The sequence below is a fragment of the Bombus affinis genome, chromosome 14 (genome assembly GCF_024516045.1).
Source record: "Bombus affinis isolate iyBomAffi1 chromosome 14, iyBomAffi1.2, whole genome shotgun sequence".
In the NCBI taxonomy this organism is placed as follows: domain Eukaryota; kingdom Metazoa; phylum Arthropoda; class Insecta; order Hymenoptera; family Apidae; genus Bombus; species Bombus affinis.
This window is the reverse complement of record NC_066357.1, coordinates 7233098-7255088: the sequence shown is the minus strand read 5'-3', so window position 1 is coordinate 7255088 and position 21991 is coordinate 7233098. Positions and strand designations below refer to the sequence as shown.

The window sequence follows — 21991 nt, the reverse complement described above, 5'->3', positions numbered from 1 at the left end:
TGCATAGTTCAGAAGAACTATCGAATGTTAGGAATATAAACTTCTTAATACCGCCTGAAGCAAATGCGAAGGAAGTGTCGATCGAAATATGTAACAACACGATTTTTATGCGAGCTCCTGTTAAAAAGAAACATATATAATAATATCGTGTGTATCTATGTTTTATAATATCATATTACTTGTATGCTTTTACTTAAACAAATAAAACTGCGTCAAAGGTAGGAAATATAGTTACATCAATTACAAAGCTGATCTTCCTATAGTTGTTTTCCCATATTTTATTCAAAGCAAATGAAGTTCATGGGTCAACAACAAATGTTGATAAAAATTTATTTCGTTTTAAAAAGTGTGTCTTTCTTTTCAGGGTGAGTTTTTGCAATAGCCCTTTGAATTCGCTTTGATATCTTCCTAGGTTTCGGCTCGACAACAGTAGATGATCTCACGCCCGCGGGCTTCTTTTTTAACACTTCTCTCCATTTTAAAAGTTGTTTCGCGCGTCTTTCCCGGAGTAGTTTACTCTTTACAGCAGGTGCAGTCTTTGGCAGCTTGACCTGTAAATGTGAAATATTTTCGTTAGAATCTGCATATATTAAACGAATATTATTCAATTTAACATTAAACTTACTCCACGCTTCTCTGCTAGAGCAAGATCTCTCTCTTGCTGACGTTTCTTTGCTGTTAAAATTGCAGCACGTTTCAGAACAGCCGCATATGGATTGAGACGTAACATAGCACGCGTGTTGGTCAATGGGTTCAATTTCTTGACACTACGGACCACCTTCTTCCTACAAATTCAAGATTTATCTTGAGCAAATACACCGTAAGCGACATAATTATAAAATATTTATAAGCACCGAACATCAGGAATGGTAAAAAATTATAATCACTGTCAATCAGTAACACGGACCATAAAATTCATCACGAGTAAGATATGTATTCGTTGAAAATGTATAATAAAACGTAAATCTACATGCCTTGGTGCCCTCAGAACTTTACGAATTTCTTGAGATTTCAGGAGTCTCGACAAATCCGTGTTCGCCATTTTCGGATAGGGTAAGTTATAATCGGCCTTAAGTTGGGATTCTTTGCGCCAAGTTCCGTAAAGAGCATCTAACTTCTCAAAGGCAGATTTTGTCCAGATTACAAAACGTCCAACGTGGCCACCAGGCGCCAATTTAAGCAAGTTCATTTTGTTAATATTCATAAGATCAACACCAGGAATGTTACGGAATGCCTTACGAATACCCTAAAAATATATGATGACGAATATTAGCATTTTAATCTTGGAAAAATAATTAATTATCATTTTTTAGTTATTTGTATACCTGATCTTGACCATATACAATCAGAGGTCCACGTCGTTGAATGCGTCTACGGTTACGCATTTTACCTTTGCCAGCACGGAAACGTTGAGACTTGTAAACCTATTAATAAAACGAAAGTATATTAGTTTCTCCTAAATTAGTAAATTTTAATTGAATCTGTTCGATTAAAAATACCCCATCCTAGCAATTAATTCAGCTAGTCTAGAACGCCTATAATAACCGTATTTATTTAGCACCTGATAGGGGCACCTAAATTAAAATTGTTTTAATGAAGATGCGGACATTCTACGGTGCAAAGATACATATTTTGAAAGTATATTTACTTTTTGAATATCATTCCATGCCTTGATACGTCTCAGGAAGATAACAGCTTGTTTAGTCTTGTTATATTCCTGAATTTTGTCAGATACTACTAATGGAAATTCTGGAACTTCTTGAATCATATGACCTAAACATTAAAAAAAATAATATATATATTACCCTTTTCAAAGCAAGCTACATATATTAGAACATTTACATAAATCAGCATATGGCTATTAAAATAATCAACATCATTTCAGCAACACGGACCAAAAATATTCATCATTACAATATTGCATATAAAGTAGGATTTATTACTTTATCTCAGAGAATGCTATTTACCCTTAGATTGTACAAGGGCTGGGACACCAGATGCAGCAATAGCAGAAACAAGAGCGTATCTTTTCTGGTTAACATTAATTCGACGATGCCAGCGTCTCCATGGCTTTGTTGGAGCAAACATGCGTCCACCTCTACACATGTTACCAAAAGCACCTTGGCCAGAGCGATGAGTACCACCACCACGTACACGAGGTATACGTGCTACAGCACGTCCAGTACCCCATGACTCGGCAGAGGTTTGATGACCTAACAAAACAAACCTACATTTAATAATTGCAAATTAGTTCTTCAAAAGATAAAAACAGCGAGCATAAAACAGTGTATACTCACCAGCTTCTTTGGATACACAATATGGCTGTCTACTATTCTTAGAGACTTGCTGGTGAACAAAATTCACGATATCAGGTCGAATAGGTGCTTTAAACACAGCCGGCAGGGAAATCGTATCGCCTGACGACTCATTTTTATCCGTGTATATCGTAACAAGCGGTCGCGCCGTTGATAACGACTAAAAGATAAAAACAAAAATCAGAATGATACAAATTTACGTACAATTATCGATAAACTTAAGATTAATTCTGAAAAAAAAAGAGAAAAGTAAAGTGAAAAATGTCATGTTCTGATAGAATTATAAACGATTTCTATTGACGGCACATGGCGGACTAAAAGATAGGAATCACGCATATTCATTGTAAACATATCTATATGTAGTGAAACTGCTTTATTCTACTGAATAGAATATTGCAAAAGAAAATATATAAAGTCACAAGTTACATTTAAATATATATCAAAACCAAGCTATGCAAGTTTGTACGCTACAAATCATTACACGTGGTCAACTATGGACTGTGTACAAGCTTTAATTCAAGACCAAATTCTTAGAAATTATTGCAAAATATAACAATAAAATTATATAAAATATTAACCTTTAATGAATTCCAAATAAAATGCAGGATTTCTTACCATTTCGCGTTCTTTTTATAACTTTCCACGCATCAAACAAACTAACCAGGCAGCCTGTACGCCGTACCTGGCCAAAAAGGAAGAATGACGCGAGCGGAAATTACATACCAAAAGTCGCGCATGCTCAGAATTCAACAATTCTTAAGTTATGTTTACAATTGTCTACATTATTTTATCTAAATATCTATATATAACAAATTTAACTTATACTCATATAACAAAGAATTTATTTTTTATTTGTAATATTTCCATTTAATCAAATTTTTTTATAGTAGAAATTATATTTTATTATTTGTGTTTCCATAGTCATCTATCAATAGTATTATAGTATGACGAGAAACGTTGAACTGTGATTGGTGCAGATACGTCCTTAAGTGCAGTTTGTGTAATCGGAAGTACGTCATACAAAATTTAAACTGTCAGAGAATTACAATTGTACATTGACATTCAAAAGTGTTTATTTGTGCAATTTCTTTAAATGGCGGGAGAAGTTATAGTTGATGCATTACCATATATTGACCAAGGATACGATGAACCTGGAGTTAGAGAAGCAGTAAGTAATAGTTTTCTGTTATTTATAATAATTCTTTTGTTATAAATAATTATTCAATTGATTTTGAGGTTATACTGTTTATATGAGCATATTAAACAAATTACGAATTCATACGTAGTTATTAAATATTTTAGGCTTTGGCCATGGTTGAAGAGGAAACTCGTCGTTATAGACCGACAAAGAACTATTTAGAACATTTGCCATCATTAAATATTACTGCTTTTGAGACAGAGGTGATGAAACATGAATTTGAGCGAATGCAAAACCGTTTACCTATGGAAGTACTCAGTATGAAGCGCTATGAGTTACCTCCACCTCCACCAGGTAAAATGAATGATCTTGCAGCGTGGAATGAAAGTGTAAAAAATAGCAGTGCACAATTGGAACATCAGGCTACCAGGTAAATACTATGATTACTATTATATTTTTTTTATATTTTTGTTTAATATTTAAGTAATTACGAAATTGTGATGAGGATATAATGTTAAATTGATATATTATTGTGATGTTTAATAATAATGCAGAATTTGTAATCTTGAGTTAATGATGGAATATGGATGCGAAGCATGGAAATCTTATTTGGAAGTATTAGTACAACTAGTAAGTCAAGCTCAAAAACAGCTACAAGCATTAAGGAAAAGAATTCAAGAGGTTAATTGGCAAAGAAAATCTATGCAAACTCAAGGTGGAGAAAAGTTAAGGGCATTAGAAGCACAATGGGTAGGACTAGTGTCAAAAAATTATGAGATTGAACAAGCGTGTGTTCACTTAGAAGAAGAAATACAGAAATCTATGATGAATAAGGGTGAGGGTGTAGAAATCAATGATGTGCCGGGCGAGGAAGAACCTGATATTCCAGAGAAAAGCGCAACTGAGGTTATGGCAACAAAAATGGATCAACAAGAACAACAAAATCAAGAACCTTAAAATGTATATAAAATTGTGACTAATTATGTTTTGTATTTTATTGTGACGATATTATTTAAATACATTGATTATATTTAAAATTCACAGCAAACTATCGATCCTATTTGTCATTTCCGAAATAGGTTATATTACATAAAGTTATATACGATATCGCAAGGAACACAAGGTATTATTTTATAAATTATTGCTGGATAAATACATTAACCTAGGCTAGTAAGTTAATATAAACAATGAATAAGTGCTGCAGAAGCTAATTTATTAAAAATATTATTAATCTTTCGTTATTTGTATTGAAATATCGTCGAAGTGGTGTGAAAGAGGTTAATATTGCGATATAATATACGAAAAAGATAAAATACTGTAAATATTTAAGAGATTTTAATTATATTTGCTTTTTACAGGTAATTCGTACAATGCCGTATGGTATGTCATGGCCTCGATTTATTTCCTTTACCTCGTTAGCATCTCTTACGATTGCGTCTGGCTCGCAAGTTGTGCATCTTATATACAGGCCCCTTGACGATTTAAATGATTTGATAGAAGAGGAATTTCAGAAAAGACTATCAGAACTACAAGATCATAAATAATATGTAATTAAATAAATTGATTCGGTTACTGCTATTAATGTTTCAATTGTTTTAATAATCTATTAAACAATAGGATCTTTTGTAAGGAGAAGTGAGGTTAAATTGATAGGGAAAGAATAATAACGAAACTAAAAAATGAATCAGCAACTTGAAGTTACACTCAAATTTTAATCACAATACGAGATTTAATAAAGCACAATTTATTTCATCATAGTTTACACGTATCACGCTTTTCTTTAATGCTTGAAATATACATATTTACAAGATGAATATCATCGTCTATAAATGACATATAGTATCATGTAACAATTATTTATAATTCACAGTATACTTGGAGGACTTTCTTAAATAGTTTGCTTGCATTGATGTGTCAGCAGCGCATTTTTTTGTAAGCCTAGCTTGTAATTTCATTTGTTAGGATAGCTACTAACTCGTACTTGTTTTCTTTTATATATAATTACAAAAGCGAATAATCAAGCATTATTCTTGGGCAACTATTCGTGTAGAAAAATACGTAAATTTTTATCTCCGTTTCGATCGTTTTATAACGAAGGGAAGGATAGTTTAAAAACACTCGTAGAGCCCGTATTGATCGATTTCGATTAATCACTAAATTGTCATAATGATGTCTCGCTGGCGCCAGAACTCTGTGATTGGAGTGGTAAATTTGTTTTATATCCCGTAGATTCCTCCTCTAGCAATGCTATCCGTTGTTTTAGAGATTTTACCTATAAATTAATCATACGTGTAAAAAAAAGAAAAAATTGAAAGTTGTAACTAAGTAGTTTAGTTACATGTTACATCACTAATTTTGATTAGGGTGATAAAATGCAACTGCGCAGAATCAGACAGCTCGATACTGAAAGTACAAGATGGCGACAGTCATATGGCAGAAGCGGCAGCGTGCGGTGTACTGTAAAAATGCCGATCTTACCAAAATTCAACATAAAGAGAACGATAAGGAGAACTTTAAATAAAATGCCTGGAAAATCTTTAGGGGAATTTCGATTTTTACCCATAATGTTTTTAATGGGTGGTTTGTTAGAGTTCGTTATGATACACTGGCATGTCGGAGAGGTTAACTTCTATAGAACATATAAAAGAAGAAGAATAGAAGAAGCAGTTGAACAAAGATTAGCAGAAATGAATGCACAAGTGAATAGATAAATGTATATCGTAGCAAATAGTAGTGACAAATTAATGAACAAAGATGGAGCATGTGAGCATTTGCAATAACAAATTTTTTGAATATAACATTTCACGTCAATATCTGACTTTCACAGCGATGAAGCTTTTAATAATGCATTATACTTTTATAGGTCTTCTGAAGACTAATATTACGAAGATGCAAAGAATGTAATTTATGCAAAAACATGTACAAAGTGTAATAAATTGTTTTACAGAAGTATAAACACGATATCTAGCAGTTCTTCTTAACTTCCTTTATATCACACACCACATTTACGCTTGTTCATACCTGAGCAGCATGTCTCTCCACCATGCCCAACATTTGTTGCTCCAGCTTTTTTAATCTGGATTGATATTTTTTCTTAGACTTCTCTAAAGTTTGTACCAGAGCTCTAAAAACAGAGTTAAAAAATAAGATTTCTCGATCGATTGTAAATCTACCGTTATACATAATTCAATTACCCATTAGCTCTTTTCAAATCGTTAACAAGCTCAGCAGACTGTTGATGCCTCAGTTCAGAGTTTTTATTAACTTTGTCTAAAGTGGATACTAATTCCTGTAGACGTTCCTTTAGCCTAGCTTCTCGACCTAGTGCCTCTATCAACTCAGATTCTATGCCTTCGCTTTCGTTATCGCTTAAACCTCGATCCTATACGTAATTTATATCGTATATATCATTAACTCGAGAAAGAGATTTTTGTTTTAAATAGCCATTATGTACTTACTTTATTCGTAGCCATAGCCAGCATGGCCTCTGTATCGCTGAGCTGACCCTGAAGATGTTCGATAGCAGCATGCTGAGCTGCGATTTGCGTATCACGTGCGTTTAATTTCAATTCTATGGTAGCTCGTTCCTTTTCCAGTAGGAAGACTCGTGCCCGTAGTTCCGCCTTGTCCTCTCTCATAGCCATCAATTCCTGCAAGAAATTGACTACATTTATTTTTGGAACTTCCAAGAATTCGAAGCTAATCGTCGCCTCGGACGGACCTGCATAAGTACAGCTGTTTCTAAATCTAATTTCCGGGCTTCGGCGAGGGAAATTGTATTCTTTGAATTCAATGGTTCAGCGTGAACACTTTCTAACTCCACTACAGTCGATCTGACCATGGCTCGTTCTCCTTTGAGTCTACTAATGTGCCTTCTGAGTCTTTGCTCGTCTTCCACGGACCAAGCCACCTCAGACCTGAAGATACCAGATTATTAAGAAAAATTACAAGCTCATCGAGATTTGGCAATGTACTCACTCGTCTGATAAAACTATACTATCTTCCCACGGTGCGTTTAGAGTATTCATACATTCGTTCTCCAATTTATTCAACACATGATAGGCTACGTGTTCAGCAGCCCTTCTGTTATCGATCGTGATGCTGTTTCTTTCTGTCGACAAAGCGATCTCGCTTTCTAGTAACGCTACCAGGACGTCGTAAGCCTCTATCGCGCGATCACTATAGGAGAGCGCTAATCGCAACGCGGTTGCATTCGACTCGTACTTTCCAACTAGGAGACTCAATCTGGAATAAAGAAACGCTTATACATATTTTTTACATACTTGTATAGTAAATGGCACATGGTGAAGTTGTAAAATCAATCAGTATTCAAAATATCTACAGTACAAAAATATGCAGAATGCATGTAATGTGCAAAACGTATTAAATATACAAAGTAAGATACTTTGTTTATCATTATCATTTATGTTTTATCATTATGATAAAAACATAAATATGATCTTAATTTTAAACGACAATTGACACATAGGTATCTGGCATTTAGCCCTAGCTACAGCTAAATTAATATCTAATCCTACTTAATGTTTTAGTTTACGGCTTCACCATGTTACCAACGATACTTTGTATTTCACAATTGGAACACAAAAATACCTGTCACATTGCGCCTTACTCTCGTGCAAAGTCAACGCAAGGACAGCGTTATTTGCTCGCGCGTGTTCCAACCTGCTATTTAACCTTTCCGTCTCCACTTCGAACTGTTTCTCGGATCCATTCAATTCCTGAAGATTCGAGTGCTCCAAAAGGTCCGAGACCAGATGTTCAGCCACCATCGTGGAACATACCTATTTAAATGGAAACAGAAACAAATTCGTTATTTTTCTATAACTCTTGCAAACAGTTTCTGTCAATTTTTATCGTGTATTTTAGATCACGAATTTTGATGGGTCAATCCATTTCCTGCTAATTCGGATCGATTATCGCGCTTCGTATGATATTATCAGGTGTGCTGATATTTATAAACGGGGTTGCATCTGATTGTCCTGGCTGTATTCGTCAAAGAACGAGACCATTGTAACTACAAGCTAAGAGTGAAAAGCACGAACAACCAGAGACGATAACGTACCCCCAGGTTGGTAATATCAGGTCCTGTGATGTGCCTCTCGTCGGTCCTCCTGAGTCTTACCCTCTCGGCTATTTTAAGAACCGGAGCTTCCTCCCTCGTTACGCTCTTTGTCGGCGGTGTCTGCAGGGGTGGCAAGAGTGGCGAGCAAGGTGCACTCAAAGGTTCCGGCGAACTGGTGTTGCCTCTTGTCTGCGGAAATCAAAGGAGCACGAGGAGAACATTACAGTCGGAAGGGTTGATAAATATTTTTGTGAAAGTGTTGGGCTGATCAAAGGCTGGCCAAAGCACGGGGGTAACTGTGCAAAAAATTCGTTCGCCATTCAACGGTTCGTTCCAAAGGGGGAGGAGGAAAATGCATTTCGGGTGCATCGAGATGAAAAGAACGATCTTCTTTTCATCGCGGACGAAAACTCAGTTCAGCTCGTTGCAAAACTGTAACATCGTATAACGTCTCTATACGTCGAGACCATGCGGAGGGTGCGCGTATTTTGCAGCACGTTACAATAGGTCGGATTGTGCTACCCACTCGTATTTCTCTGCGGGGCGACTCGCTGCCAGCCTGTTGCCTCTGATTGCTAGCCTGATTCTTGAAATTAGCCAGCTGAGCCTGTAAGCTCGCGATCTCCGCTCGAAGGGCTGTGACCTCTTCTTGTAACGCTGCCACGGCCACGCTTTGGCACGAGGCCGCCTGTTGTGTTGGCTCCGGTGTTGGTAACGCCGCCGGACTGTCTAGCTGTTCTCTTCCATTCTGTCGATGTAAATGATCGTTTAATCGCGACTATATCACGCGCAAGATTTAGCAACTCGTCCGAGTTAAGGAACTTCTTCCGATTCGATTTCGAGTCTATTTTGCATAGTTTGAAAGTTCTACGTCTGCTACGAACATTTTACAGTTTGCAAAATCTTAAACGCGTTTCCCAGACTTTCCAGACAATTACGCTACTACCTTCTAAGTTTCACCGAACAAGTTTGTAATCCTTTGACAGACATACCTCGGCGGTGCGTGGCTCGATGTCCTCGCAGCAGCTGGAATCGGCATCTCCCAATGTACGATCTCCATCACCCTGAATGTCACCTCCACCTTCGCTCTCTTCCACCGGGTTAGTGATTGACCCCTCCGCGTCTCTGCTTGTCTCTATTTCTAAATTGATAGGAAAGGGTCAAACGAAACAGAACAAAGTCTTCGAACGAAGCGTTTAAGAGCTGCTATAATCATCAATGGAAACGGCGAATTAAAACTTGCGCTACAATCTATTCGATTGGTCGTTTTACGAAGAAATCTCCTCGAATTATTTTGCTAATTTATCTCTATACGACTCATCATAAAACACGTACCACGCAAGGCGTATAAATGCCATCGTGTTTTCCAACTTACTCAACAACCTAATAACTCACAAGAAGAAAATATTCAATTGGCCAAAGTTACCCAGACCCAACAAGTTACTGTAAAATACAATATAAAACGGACACACCATGATCGGGAGAAATATAAATCTGCACGAAGAATCTGGAATTTTGGCGACGTCGTTGGACACCGTGAAACGAACGGCGAAGCGGCTTCCCAGCGGGGAACGCGTTAAAACATCAAACGGCCTCGGTCCATAAATCTCTGTCGGAGGGAGGCAGAGACCGAGCACCGTGCACAGATTTACGGAATCGGTCGTTTTGTTCTCTCCCTTACCGGACTCATCCTCCTCGGCAATTACGGTAGCGCGATGCCTCTCGAGCTGCCTGCCGAGCTCGGCGATCACGGAATGCAACTCGGTCAGCCTCTCCTCGTGCCTCGCCGCTTGCTGCTCTGCCCTCTGTTCCGCTCGCGCGGCTTGAACCTCCGCGCGGACCAGAGCCGCCTCGGTCGCCTCCCTGGCTCGTGTCGCCGCCACCAGCCTTGAATTCAACTCGGCTACCTCGGACCGCAGCGATGATAACGCGGCCGCATGCAGCTGCAACAGAATCGACCACCCTCGGATCAATCATCGACCATATTTCATCGCTGATGAAATTTCTTCGTTGTTTTGGTTTTGTTGGACAGAAAGCTTTCAGGGTGCTAGAGGGATGTTGGAACTTTGTATTCGGAATTGGACTTTTGTATTCGAAAAGAGGCTTGCTCTTTGAGACCAAATTTGATGTAATTTCGTGGGACGAGACGGTAGATCTGAAATATGAAATCTCTTAGCTTGGCGAAATCATGCGTTTGGAAGAGACAGATCCTTTCGCTGCCAATAGACGTGATGTTCGGCGATTAGTATAACAATGTGAGCGTGAATTAGGTATATGGTCGAGGAATAAATGTATATTGAACTGAAAAAGCCCCGAATGACCCAAAGAAACGAATAGCTTCTTTCGAAGAGGAGTGTCAGCTCACTTTCCTATATTAATATAATTATAATTAAATAATAAGGAAATAATTATAATTGTTATTAAACTTGAAATTGAAGAAATTAAGAAGTATAAAATTCTAACAATTTTATTTATTGATTTGATATTAATTATTCTAATTATAATGATAGTGGAAAATTCTATTGATAGTCATTGAATATATACTCTAGATGAATTTATTAAAATAAAAAATAAGCCTATAATAGAAATTAAATAAATTAAATTTAGTTTATTTATTAAAATTAATATTTATATTTATGAAAAATAAATATTTTATATAAAAATTTACTTATTTAGAAGATCCTTCGCTCGAAAGGCTCGATGACAGTCAGTTGATAAAAGTTTCAGGGGGATTCGATCAGGATCGATAATTATGAAGATCCTGTGATATCATAATTCGAAGATTTCCATGAATTTGTGACGCAACCTGTCTTGGTCGAGTCAAGACAAACGCGTAAGGATCTTCCTGATTGCAAACTACGTTTTGGAAGAATACCGTACGGCAGTCATTTTGATCAATTTTCTGTCTCGATCGGCCTTGACTGTCGGATAAATTTCTACTTACGATGAATTGCAATATATTATGCGGAAATCTTAGTCAAGGAAAGAATAATTGACTAATTTTACGTCTTGTCGAGGTCAACCTCGAACACGATCGTCCACTCACTTTGGCATTAGCTGATCAATTTTAAAATACGCATTGTCTCGTTTCGAAGCGAGAAATGCATCGTTACTAGTTTTACAAAATTTCTAGAAATATTAGGAATTGGTCATTTCGATTACCATTCTCTTTCCGAGTATCAATTATCGTTAATTATTGATTATCATTGTGGCTAAAACTTAGGAATTTGTAATTTTAATAAGAAGTCCGATACCATCGACGTTAATCGCAAATATAATTCCTCGCATTTACGAAGAAACGTCTATTTTGTCAGGGAATTTGTTAAAGAGCAGAAGCAGCTGGTAGCAGCGGATCGTCGCGCTGTTTCCGCAAATAGATGTCCCAGACGCGATTCTTCTTGTTACCGGTGGTCCTCATTAATTTCGCCGTATTCGCGGTATTCCGAACGCGAACACAGAAAACAGGGAAAAAGAAGAAAAGTGGAAAAATGCGTAGGAACTGGCGGATACCTGTTTGCGAGGCATCGTTCCTCGCGGAGTGCCCTTCGCGAGGGCAACCGTGCATGACGAACATTACAAGACGACGAGCCGCTAATGATTCCTGGCCATGTGATAACATACACCGATCAAGAGGGGAAGAGAAAAATACCGAGAGATCCGTATAAGAATCACGACCCGTAATTACGAAGTATCATTCAAGAGTCGTCCTCTTATCGAGAAAGAGGAAAAGGATCGTGTGCGTATCTCACGTGTACTCTCGACGACAGGTAAACTAGTTTTGTCACCAGGCTTGCTCACGACACGTACCAGGCATTTATTTCTTTTTTCGTCTACTTAACTTCTTTTTCTCTTCTATTTCGAAGATCTCAACGCGTTACTTTTTTCCGTTATGGTAGTTGGGTTTAATGATTTACGTTTTACTCGGAAAATCGATTTGATTGCTCTCAATTTCATACAACGTCGAAAGCATAGACTTTGTTCGAACCAAACATACTTTAATACCTTATTCTTCGATGAGATATCGTTAAATGCGCGAGGAGTGGTTTTACGATTTGCTGTAAAAGCCGCAGCTTTTACCTGGAACTTTATTCTTAATAATAAGTACCACTTTTCGGTAAATTTGTGGTAACGGTATGAGAGAGTTATTGAATTTTCGAACTAATAGTGAACTATCGATTAGAGGCAATGCTATTTATATTTACTTGTAATTGTTTAAATTACGAATTTCAAACTGCGTGTATTTTAATTATTTTAATACCTTCAACCTTCTTTGTTTAACTTTTTCACCCTTGAAGCAAATATAAAAATTGTCCTAAGACTCTTGACCGCAGATGTACGTAACATCTTGCGCAAGTAATTAATTATAAATCCAACTTCTGTTTAAAAAATTAACTATAATATACACGTTCTTTTATATTACATTGGAATTCAATTTTCTGATTTATAGTTCGATCGAAATTGAACAATTCGAAGATTAAGAGCTTTCCAAACAAAACAGATCCACAAGCTTTCAGAATTACGAATATGCCAATTCTGTTATTTCGTATTATTGGTATCGTCAAGCATATTTAGCTTAGAACATTTTAGTGAAAATACCTTGATACCTTGAGGTACCACGAGAATATAAAGAATGAATACCCTTTCAGAACGCTCTGCAGGACGTAACAGAGGAAGATGAGGTTTCCCATGACCTTGGCGTTCATCCTGGCAATATTCTGTGCAATTGTCGTGGCGCAAAACGACGATGAAATCGTTCGATTGCCAGGCAAGAGCTGCAAAGACGCTCCACCTTGTCCGAATGGCCGATCCTGCATGATGGTTGCTCCTCCTTGTAATTCGGACAACTGCGACAAGAATCCAGTGCCTTCGTGTGGCCGGAAGTTGTGAATGTCGCAGTACCGTAAAAGATACAGGTGTTCCTCGACTAAGCCATTGGTCATCTTGCTCGTTCATCGATTCACGCGTATGTTAATGGATGTTGCAATAAACGTATGACGTAACCGTGGTACCGTTGCAAAATGAAGTAATTTCACGCTCTATACCTGCTTACTTTCGTTCGCCAATTAGACGCAACGCGATTCGGCTGGAAATTCCGTACTCGAGCGGAAAGAAAACTTACGGATAGCTGACGATTCACATACTTTTGTGACTCTTTGGATTTTGATCTGATTTTTAAGATCGAAACCCGAAGAATCACAAATACGCTCGCGTCACGCGAAAGTTTAAAATTGATAACTGACACAGAGCTAATCCATTCGCGTAGAACGACGAGCCAGACTTGCCGCGAACGATTTTCAATTTTCCATACAAAATCCATCCGATTATCCTATCTGACGCGTAATGAAGAAACTCTAAAAACGAAGCCTATAATCCGCAACTCGCCGCTCGTTGACCATCTAATGTTAGCAAATTATTGTGCAAGAGAGTGCACAGGTGTGAGGCGTGCATTTCTGCAGTTCTATTTAGCGCTATTTGCTCGGTTAAAGCGCATACGCGCGACAAGCCAATGATTGCGTCAGAGCAAAATGTTTAAATAACTGGATATAAGCAATAAACTGAATGTTCGAATAAGAGGACGCAACACGTGCGTCGATAGGAGCAAATGGTCGCGTCGATGTTCACGTAATCACGTAAACGCCGGGTTATTCGTTTAGCCTGACAAGAATCGAGTGGAGTTCGTTGCACAACGAGTCGTCGGTCGTGTCATGTCGACAAAACGAGCCTGATCACCAAGCGAATTCTTCGCAATGACTCACCAGGCGTTTACCAAAGAAGACAGCTTGCACGGGCTTCTACCTTCTCGTGTTCTTCTTGCCATGCGTGTTTCAAGCTGGCTAGGCAGGTGTCTTCATCACCGATTCCATCGAATTTCTCTCTTACGAGACGTACCGCGTAAAATGATACCGGAAATTGCGGTAAAGTGGTGCAAAGCCAGCGACAAGGGTGACCGAGAGGGGCATCGACTTTCTCGACAGTCGAATACCCGATATCCTACCCTGGATAGATGGAAGTCCGAGGCCGTTCTCGTCTTTGATACACGAAATTACTTGGAAACTGGAGGTTGGGTAAATCCGCTGGCGACGAGCTTCGTCGACGTGTTATAGAGGACTTACTAAAGGCAAACTTCGTCTTCTCGATGCCGTGGAAAGTTGTCGACCTGTTCACGACGATTATAGACGGTACGGACAATATACGAGCGATCAGAGAGGAGCACGTGGTTATCACGTGAAATCAGGGAAAACTTATGAAAGTGATAAAGATAATTTACGAGTGGGTTGTGCCAGCGCAACAAATTTATTGATCAAATTTGAATTTTATAGCTGCCATGACCGATTGCCACGCGAATATCGATATGTTTTGCCCCGAAATATACACTAAATAGTAACATTTAATTTTTGCAAAATATTACATTATGTTTGATCGTTATTTATTATATTACTTTTCTTCTGACAATGTTATGCAAATCATTGACATCGTTGAAAATTTGTTAGTCCGTGAAATTTCTCTTACTCTTAATCGATCTGAAAAATTTAGCGAAAACTGGTTGTTCATCGATAACCATCGTGGCAGTCGACGTACTGTGCGTCGGTGGCAAAATTATCGCGATTTTGGATCGTAGACCGTGGTATGTTGTTTTTTACGGTCAACCCGCGTCGCGCAGCTTTGTACGCAGAAAATTCGATTATTCGCCTCTGCAGTACGCAACAACGTTGAACGCGCTGAAATACTATCGATCGTATTGGCGAAGAAACGCGAGTTTTTCTATGAAAAGACTGGTTTTTTGCCAGGAAAATGCAGCGGCTATCCGGTTTCGCGCGATTGACTTTCATGCTGCGCTTTTCAATGAAATTTTTCCTTCGGGACCTGTTCGATCGTTAAAAATAGAAAAGAACAGTTGCATTTGCAACTTGGACGATCCATCGTACGTTTGACATTTCGTTAATCATTCGTATCATATATTATCTTAGTCCGATTGAATATTGCTCTTTAGAAAAAAAAGTTTGTATTGGAGAAAGAACAGTGCTCGTTTCTGTTTGGATTTGGTTGTATAACGATGTATCGTGGGGTGCTCGTGGAAAGAAAAATGGGGCGGGTGCGTGGCCAACAGGTGCCTCCCTTCAGGAGGATTTGACTTTTGAAAGCAAACAGACGATAAATTTCAAGGCAAACACGCCGAGAGAAAGGCGAACGTTACGAGTGAAACTCTGAAGATTTCCAAGAGGAAAAGGCGAGCGCCAGAATCCTGTCGATCGCGTAGGATGAGCCACAATTTTATCGAGCTAAATAGCTCTATCGACGTCTCGTTTGCATAAACGTGTGTTCAAAGCGCTTATTAATGACTTGTATAAATTCTTGGTCTATTACCTCGCAAGAATGGAAAATCGCTTCCTTTCTGATTTCAGCCGATAATCTGTACAAAAATCGGGAACATTTTGTATAAAACCGGGATTGTCGTAATACGTACAATACTTATAAACGAGGGAGTACATTAGAACAGGAGGAGTACACAGTTGCAATTTGCAGTGAAACTTCATTTATCGGAATAAAATTGTACTTAGTGCTCTATTAAATGGAATTCCGCGTATTAAATCTATTTATCTGAACGTGAAATTTTGTTATACGAATGAAAAGATATAGTAGCAGAGAGGAGCATTAAATTCCTATTATAAGAACTGTTTATTCCTCGATATGTTCAGATAAACAGAGATCTACTGTATTAATATTTCGTTCGCAAGCGTTTGTTTTTTACAAATACTTTAATCCCTCTTCGCACACTCTGTATCGGATTTTCGCAATAATCAAGTCAATTCAAAACATTTTTTTATCCATAACAATGGTATATAATGTACATACAAAGTCACGAATAGCATAACAAAATTTTAGCATATGTTACGCAAAACATATTCGTTGTTTCTAATACCCAACAAAAGTTTGTTCCTCTACACTGATACTTGACACGTTGCATCGTGCACAGACAGCTTTGGAAACAATGTTTGTCACTTTGTGCATCGAAGCTCGATTCAGCGAGCTCGTAATGAGATCACCGAGCACCGATTACTCGTAACAAGATTTTTCCAATGAATCCTGCCGTTAATCCGCTAAAGGGGTCAAGTAGGTGTCCCCTTTCGAGATGGTAAATTCCTTGACCAAGCCCCCGTGACCCTTTTTCTTCTCTTTGTCCGGTCGTCAAAAGGGACGCGCAACGTTATTCGTTTTTTATCCACCGGGGGAGTTCGTTGGACGAAGACGAACCGGCTTTAAGGGGTGAGCACACCGTTTCAAACGGTCCTTTTGTGACCGTTGGGACAAAAGAGGTAACCCACAGACACGTCTATTCTACCTCGATGCAAGGACGTTGCCTGCAAAATGACATCTCCGTCTTCTTTCCACGCGTGGAGTGGACTGCTTTCAACCATGTGCTTCCGTATAGCGTAACTAATCCGCTCGTCACGATCAAATTTTTGAGAACTTGTTGCGTAGAAGGGTAACAGGAAACGTATTCTCCGATGTATTAATGGATTAGATTTGTTTCACTGTTATGGTTCGGTTTAATAAGGTTGAAAGCGAGATCGATGTGACGCGATCAAAATAGTTTTGTGTATTTTAGATATCGCATTTAATATGAATACCTATCGTATCTATAGATAACACCTATGGAGAGCACACGTATACGGGTTATAGATAACTTTGCAACAGAGAGTCTTCTTTGGATAGACAGACGAGGAGCTGTCGAATGTTTACAAAACGTCTCTAGACAGTGAGAAACAATAACGAATCATATCATATTAAAAGATCGTATCGTATTAAAGACTAGAGATTTTGGTTGAAGCAACTGGCTCTTTTTCTTTACAAAGAGCACAAACGACAGAATCTTCCGATTAATACGATACGTATAATACGCGTCGTTATTTACGATACGTAATATGCGCGTGTTTAATGTATTTACAGGAAATTGAAAATAGTAAAAACGCAGATAGTATGGAAAAACGTATGAAATATCAAATGTGTAGCCATTTACATACCCGTTTCTTTAATTACGTTTATAAAAACACGAATTTGCATAAGCACCGGCAACTTAGTAATATATTATCATACAAATTATATCTTTCTCTGGGATTAAATGTCTCCTATGCGTTCTTATCTCTCGTATTAGATATAAATTTCCAGCGTAACGACGAATTACGCAAATAGGAGAGAAAATTGTTGATTTACGAAGCCCGAAACCTTTTACGAAGCTCCGATAGCAGGCGTACGTTTTCAAGCAAACGAGTCCAGCACGAAAACGCTGAGGTTACACGCGAAGAAAGTGAGAAAGCACTGGCGCAGAAGAACCGATCGACCCGTTCTACCAAGTAAGCGTTCGCCCAAACATGGCGAACTAGGAAGAGGGAAATCAGCAACGACAGACAGACGGCGTAGTCCGGACCGGTGATTTGACGGAAAATATGATATCGGACAGAAGCGTCGGGGGCCTGGGCGGAGGTGTCAGAGCGGGGCAAACGAAATTACGGGAGCGAAAGTTTATTTGAAATTCCTCTGTGAAATCGATCGTCCGGTTGGTTAGCTGCGGCTCGTCGTCCGCCGCTCTATTCCTGCCGGATTAAAGTTTAAAGGGTAGTACTCGATTCTGCATAAGCTTACGGAGAGACAGACGGAGGGATGAGACGGGCAAAGACAACGCCAGACGAACGGATTCAGATAAATAGACGGGGTTGACTGTTCGGATAAAGAGAGGGAAGACGAGAGGAAGAGACAATCTAAACGTGACGCGTGGAGAACGAGAGAAGACGAGAGAGGGATAAAAAATGAACGAGTCGTTTCGCGGTAAATATAGAGAGAAAAAGGGGGCAGAAGAGGGGAAAAGTGGTAGGAAGGGAACCGGAAGGACAGAAACATCGTCCTGTTCCTGAGAGGCGGATTCGATCCCATTCTCGGCGTGTACTCGGCTTTTGAATCGAATACGACACCGGCAAAAATTACGGAACTCCATTATCGGATGTCGGAATGCTCTTCGCCTCCGGCGGTAAGCTTGTTCCGCGTTTCGTTAGCGGCCTCGATGACGCGCCATCGAGTTTCGCCACCTCTTCTTCACGCTCTCCTGCCATTCATTTATTCCAGTTCTTTAATCGATACCGGGATAAACTCGAGAATTTATTCCATGATCGGTTAATCTCGAATTCCAATGTACAGCGTGTCCTAGAAGTTGCGAACCACGATCAATTCAATTCGTATGCTTTCCACGTAGGTGAAGATGACTCTGGTTAAGAAGCAACGTATCGAGATCGTTCCGCGGGTTATGCTTGGAACCCGATCGATTTAAAAGGAACGACAACGGTTGGACGATGGAGAAGAATCGTGTCTGGTGGACTTTAACACGAGAGAAGATCGAGTAGGTCATGAATTATCGTTCGAACAGCTGTCATCGTGAACTGGCGCGAATTTGCTACGTGTTTTATTGCTTGTTCATTGAGCTTGATTGAAGATTCGAGCGAACGCGAATAACGCTTCTTATATGTACACAAGTTACGCTTAACGATAACACTTCTATATAGATTGAACCTTAACCCTTTCATCCTTTTGAGGCAGCGTATATATATAAACTTTCGCAAGTCTTCGACATAGACACAAACGATACATAATCCTCCTCGACAAGACTCGACCTAATTTCATTGTACTACGTCTTTCTTTATGAAAACCTTGTTTATAAGAAGTACGTTTCTGTTCGCAAAGTTTTATCAAAAGTCTACAGAGTTTGAAAAAGTTAAAGCGTTAAAAAGTTAGAAATTCGTTCGCTATTCCAACTTACTGACTCCTGCTGTTTCTCCCTGTGACTAGCTTCGACCTGTATCGGGACAGTTCTATCGTTGCTACGATCACCGGGGCAGCAGAGCCACGACCTAGACCTGGTTAATCCTTTCGGTTCCTCTTCCTCCTCCTCGGCATCCTCGTCCTCGGTGGTAGCGCAATGAACGTAAACCAGATCCCTTCGCGGTGTTTCGAGGATCTCTTTGCCCGGGGCAGAGACGTGACTCGGCTGTACGTTGTATCTTGTCGTCTGTTGATAATGTTGCTGTTGTACTGGCACTCTCTGCTGGTGCAATCGGTCCACGTAGTAAGCTGGCTCCGCGGAGCCATTGTTCACGGCCACGGCGAAACCCGCCACGATGTCTCTCGATGCTTTCACTTAATTTTTCCTCACTGTAGCATCTTCCATTCGGTCCGCGAACAAATCACCCGAACCTTTTTCACGTTTCTCACTGCTCGTGAAACCAGTACAGCGATTATTGCCAATGATATCGTTCGTCGGTGATATTTCTTCTCTGCACTTCCGCTTTAGTCGTTCACGTTCACGCTGAAAGCACTGCACGGGTTATTCACGCGACAGTCTCTTCGTCACGCTCGATTACGCGAAGCAATGCGACGATGGAGTGACCAGCGGCGCGATATTGCGACATCGTAGCGATCGGTAATGGAATCGGGGCTGGATTTTTCCGCGTTGTAATTAGATTACCAGACATGGAGTCCTTAGCAAGCAGCAACTATGTATTTCATTCCTGTCTGTGATTAATTCTCCTTGTCCGAAGACAAAGCAATCGAGCAGCGAAAGTATTGCTTCCATCCGAGCGAAAGAAGCTGGCGAGGGCGGATAAGAGCAACGATACAAAGGAACGATCGATCATGTTGGATCGTTGCATAAAAATGAGAATCTGTTAAGCGTCGTTTTTAATTTATTTCAGCTATCTCATCGATAATTTGTATAATTTCGCCAAATTCCAACAGTATTATCATAAATTAACCAAAGTGATCGAACATGTACGGACGATAACGTAAATGAATCTCGCATCACCATCCGATGATTCGTCGACAAATGACATGAACAACGCCTCTCTGCGATAGTCACAGGTATTTTTACCGAATTCCTACTTGTACTTTCGTCGTTCAAGGTTCGACAGTGAACCATCAACTGTTTCACTCGGCTGGTCGCAACAGTCACTCGATCGAGGCTTTTGGAACAAAAATAGATTAACCCGACGAACTAATGCTCAACAAATTGTTGATTAATTGCTATTCCTCCTACTTGAAATATCCTATTCTTTTGATTTCTTAAGATAGCAGTCGCACCATTAGATTGGCACAAAGAAACCTTTGCTCACAAAAAACAGGAAGATCTTTCTGCCGATGTGAATATACTATCTTCTGGAGAAAACTAGTTTTCAGACGTTTCGCGGCTCGACATGGTCGACGAAACACGTCAGAGGCCAGAACAGCGGTGCATTTGAGAAAAGGGGGAAAGCATAGTCTGAACGCGATTCCAATTTAGAGCGTGAAACGCAAAAATCCTAGTCACTAATTATAATTCGTTCTGAGATTTTTCCGCTTTGGCACGTGCCGCGCTCATTGCCGCGGCCCGTGTGCAGAGTGTTCACCCGACACACGCTGATTTAGCCATCGAAATCGCGGAAATGCTTGAGCACCGCCGCTGAACGTTTAATGGCGTGAGATTTACCGGCTCAAGTTTTTACATTTTCAACGTGTTTAACGAGCATGCCATTCCGGCTGCTCGTTAACTTATCATTAGTGGCCTGGTCAACGTTGGCCTTCGATGCACTCTACCACAGGCAGTTCGTTACGTTTTCAACGATGCGTTTCGACATTTGCCCGCCGTAGTCGACCGCTGGTTCGTCAGTAAAACGACGCCTCTGCAATAATCGCTGCTATTATTACCGAATTACTATTTCTGTATTTGTCGCTGCACAACTATTTTGAACCGTTTGACTCGGTTACTCACAGAATCGAGGCTTTGAGAACAAAAGTTGATTAACCCAAATGCTTAACGAAGCAATTGTTGTTTAAAATACCGTTCCTCTTAGCTGGAATGCCCTACATAGCATTTCTTCTTTCCTCGAGATAACACGATCGACTAACAGTGAATTTGCTGCTATCATACCGTTGGCCTTCGCAAATAATTAAATGCCTAATAATAGCAATAATGACAGTGTTGAGGATATCTTTGACACATTCACTGTGTACGAGTCACGCATTCGAGCCAACACACACCTTTAAGTTATACATAATTTACGTAGCATACGTGCTATTGATCAGAATGTTGCAACATGAACGGAAAATCCCGAAATTATGAGAAAGTATCTTTTGACAATTCATATTAAAAACGTATACGTGAAGTTTCACGATATAGAGATCGGTATCTAATGAAAATTGCTCGTTAGCATAGATTATCACAGAGAATGAAAGTGGAATTCGCAGCGAACGTGTTAAATTGCTACGTTTGTATCTAAATTACCAAATTAATATATATTTAAGTCTCATTATGTCTGTGTATAATTTAATCCTATGTTTATATATGTATTTATTTACGATCAATACGAATTTAAACAGGCTACGTAATTCATAATAGCCAGCCTGATTGAATATGTATTTCGAATTGAATAAGAA

The 21991-nt window shown here is 39.3% G+C and overlaps 5 protein-coding genes and 1 non-coding gene across 11 annotated transcripts in view; 3 read left to right on the top strand and 3 right to left on the bottom strand.

Annotated features, from left to right (window-relative positions):
* Positions 1–254: 254 nt before the first annotated feature.
* Positions 255–3041, bottom strand: LOC126923968 (60S ribosomal protein L4). Its single transcript, XM_050737947.1, has 8 exons — positions 2931–3041; positions 2298–2475; positions 1968–2213; positions 1649–1773; positions 1326–1424; positions 971–1246; positions 626–781; positions 255–551 (listed from the first exon to the last, which is right to left on the bottom strand). The coding sequence occupies exons 1-8, from the start codon at positions 2931–2933 to the stop codon at positions 330–332; spliced, it is 1305 nt and encodes a 434-aa protein (XP_050593904.1). The 5' UTR covers positions 2934–3041; the 3' UTR covers positions 255–329.
* On the bottom strand, positions 1843–1914 carry LOC126924636 (small nucleolar RNA U18). Its single transcript, XR_007713620.1, has one exon. It is a non-coding gene; the product is annotated as a small nucleolar RNA U18 (small nucleolar RNA).
* A 279-nt stretch (positions 3042–3320) lies between the features above and the next one.
* LOC126924344 (pre-mRNA-splicing factor SPF27) lies at positions 3321–5031 on the top strand. Of its 4 annotated transcripts, XR_007713489.1 has the most exons (5): positions 3321–3483; positions 3618–3883; positions 4008–4413; positions 4498–4576; positions 4812–4858. XR_007713489.1 is itself a non-coding variant. In XM_050738711.1 (4 exons), exons 1-3 carry the CDS (start codon positions 3409–3411, stop codon positions 4408–4410), a joined length of 744 nt encoding a protein of 247 aa, XP_050594668.1. In that variant the 5' UTR covers positions 3321–3408; the 3' UTR covers positions 4411–4413; positions 4812–5031. The 4 variants fall into 4 exon arrangements, 3 of the variants coding, with proteins under 3 accessions (XP_050594668.1, XP_050594666.1, XP_050594667.1); XM_050738711.1 differs by lacking the exon at positions 4498–4576 and having other exon boundaries at positions 4812–5031; XM_050738709.1 differs by lacking the exon at positions 4812–4858 and having other exon boundaries at positions 4498–4631.
* On the top strand, positions 4824–5031 carry LOC126924350 (protein brawnin). Its single transcript, XM_050738720.1, has one exon. The coding sequence runs from the start codon at positions 4824–4826 to the stop codon at positions 4995–4997; it is 174 nt and encodes a 57-aa protein (XP_050594677.1). The 3' UTR covers positions 4998–5031.
* A 150-nt stretch (positions 5032–5181) lies between these two features.
* Positions 5182–21991, bottom strand: part of LOC126924336 (colorectal mutant cancer protein) — a 59225-nt gene continuing 42415 nt past the window's right edge. For all 3 annotated transcript variants that reach the window (XM_050738691.1, XM_050738692.1, XM_050738693.1), the window contains 11 exons: positions 10218–10479; positions 9529–9677; positions 9063–9284; positions 8537–8725; positions 8065–8255; positions 7432–7698; positions 7175–7370; positions 6912–7103; positions 6648–6835; positions 6475–6577; positions 5182–5725 (listed from right to left, as the gene is read on the bottom strand). In XM_050738691.1, the coding sequence (XP_050594648.1) occupies positions 5615–5725; positions 6475–6577; positions 6648–6835; positions 6912–7103; positions 7175–7370; positions 7432–7698; positions 8065–8255; positions 8537–8725; positions 9063–9284; positions 9529–9677; positions 10218–10479 (2070 nt within the window). In that variant the 3' untranslated portion in view covers positions 5182–5614. The remainder of the gene's footprint in view (positions 5726–6474; positions 6578–6647; positions 6836–6911; positions 7104–7174; positions 7371–7431; positions 7699–8064; positions 8256–8536; positions 8726–9062; positions 9285–9528; positions 9678–10217; positions 10480–21991) is intronic.
* Positions 5811–6414, top strand: LOC126924348 (small integral membrane protein 4). The gene is made up of 2 exons (XM_050738718.1): positions 5811–6216; positions 6317–6414. The coding sequence occupies exon 1, from the start codon at positions 5826–5828 to the stop codon at positions 6162–6164; it is 339 nt and encodes a 112-aa protein (XP_050594675.1). The 5' UTR covers positions 5811–5825; the 3' UTR covers positions 6165–6216; positions 6317–6414.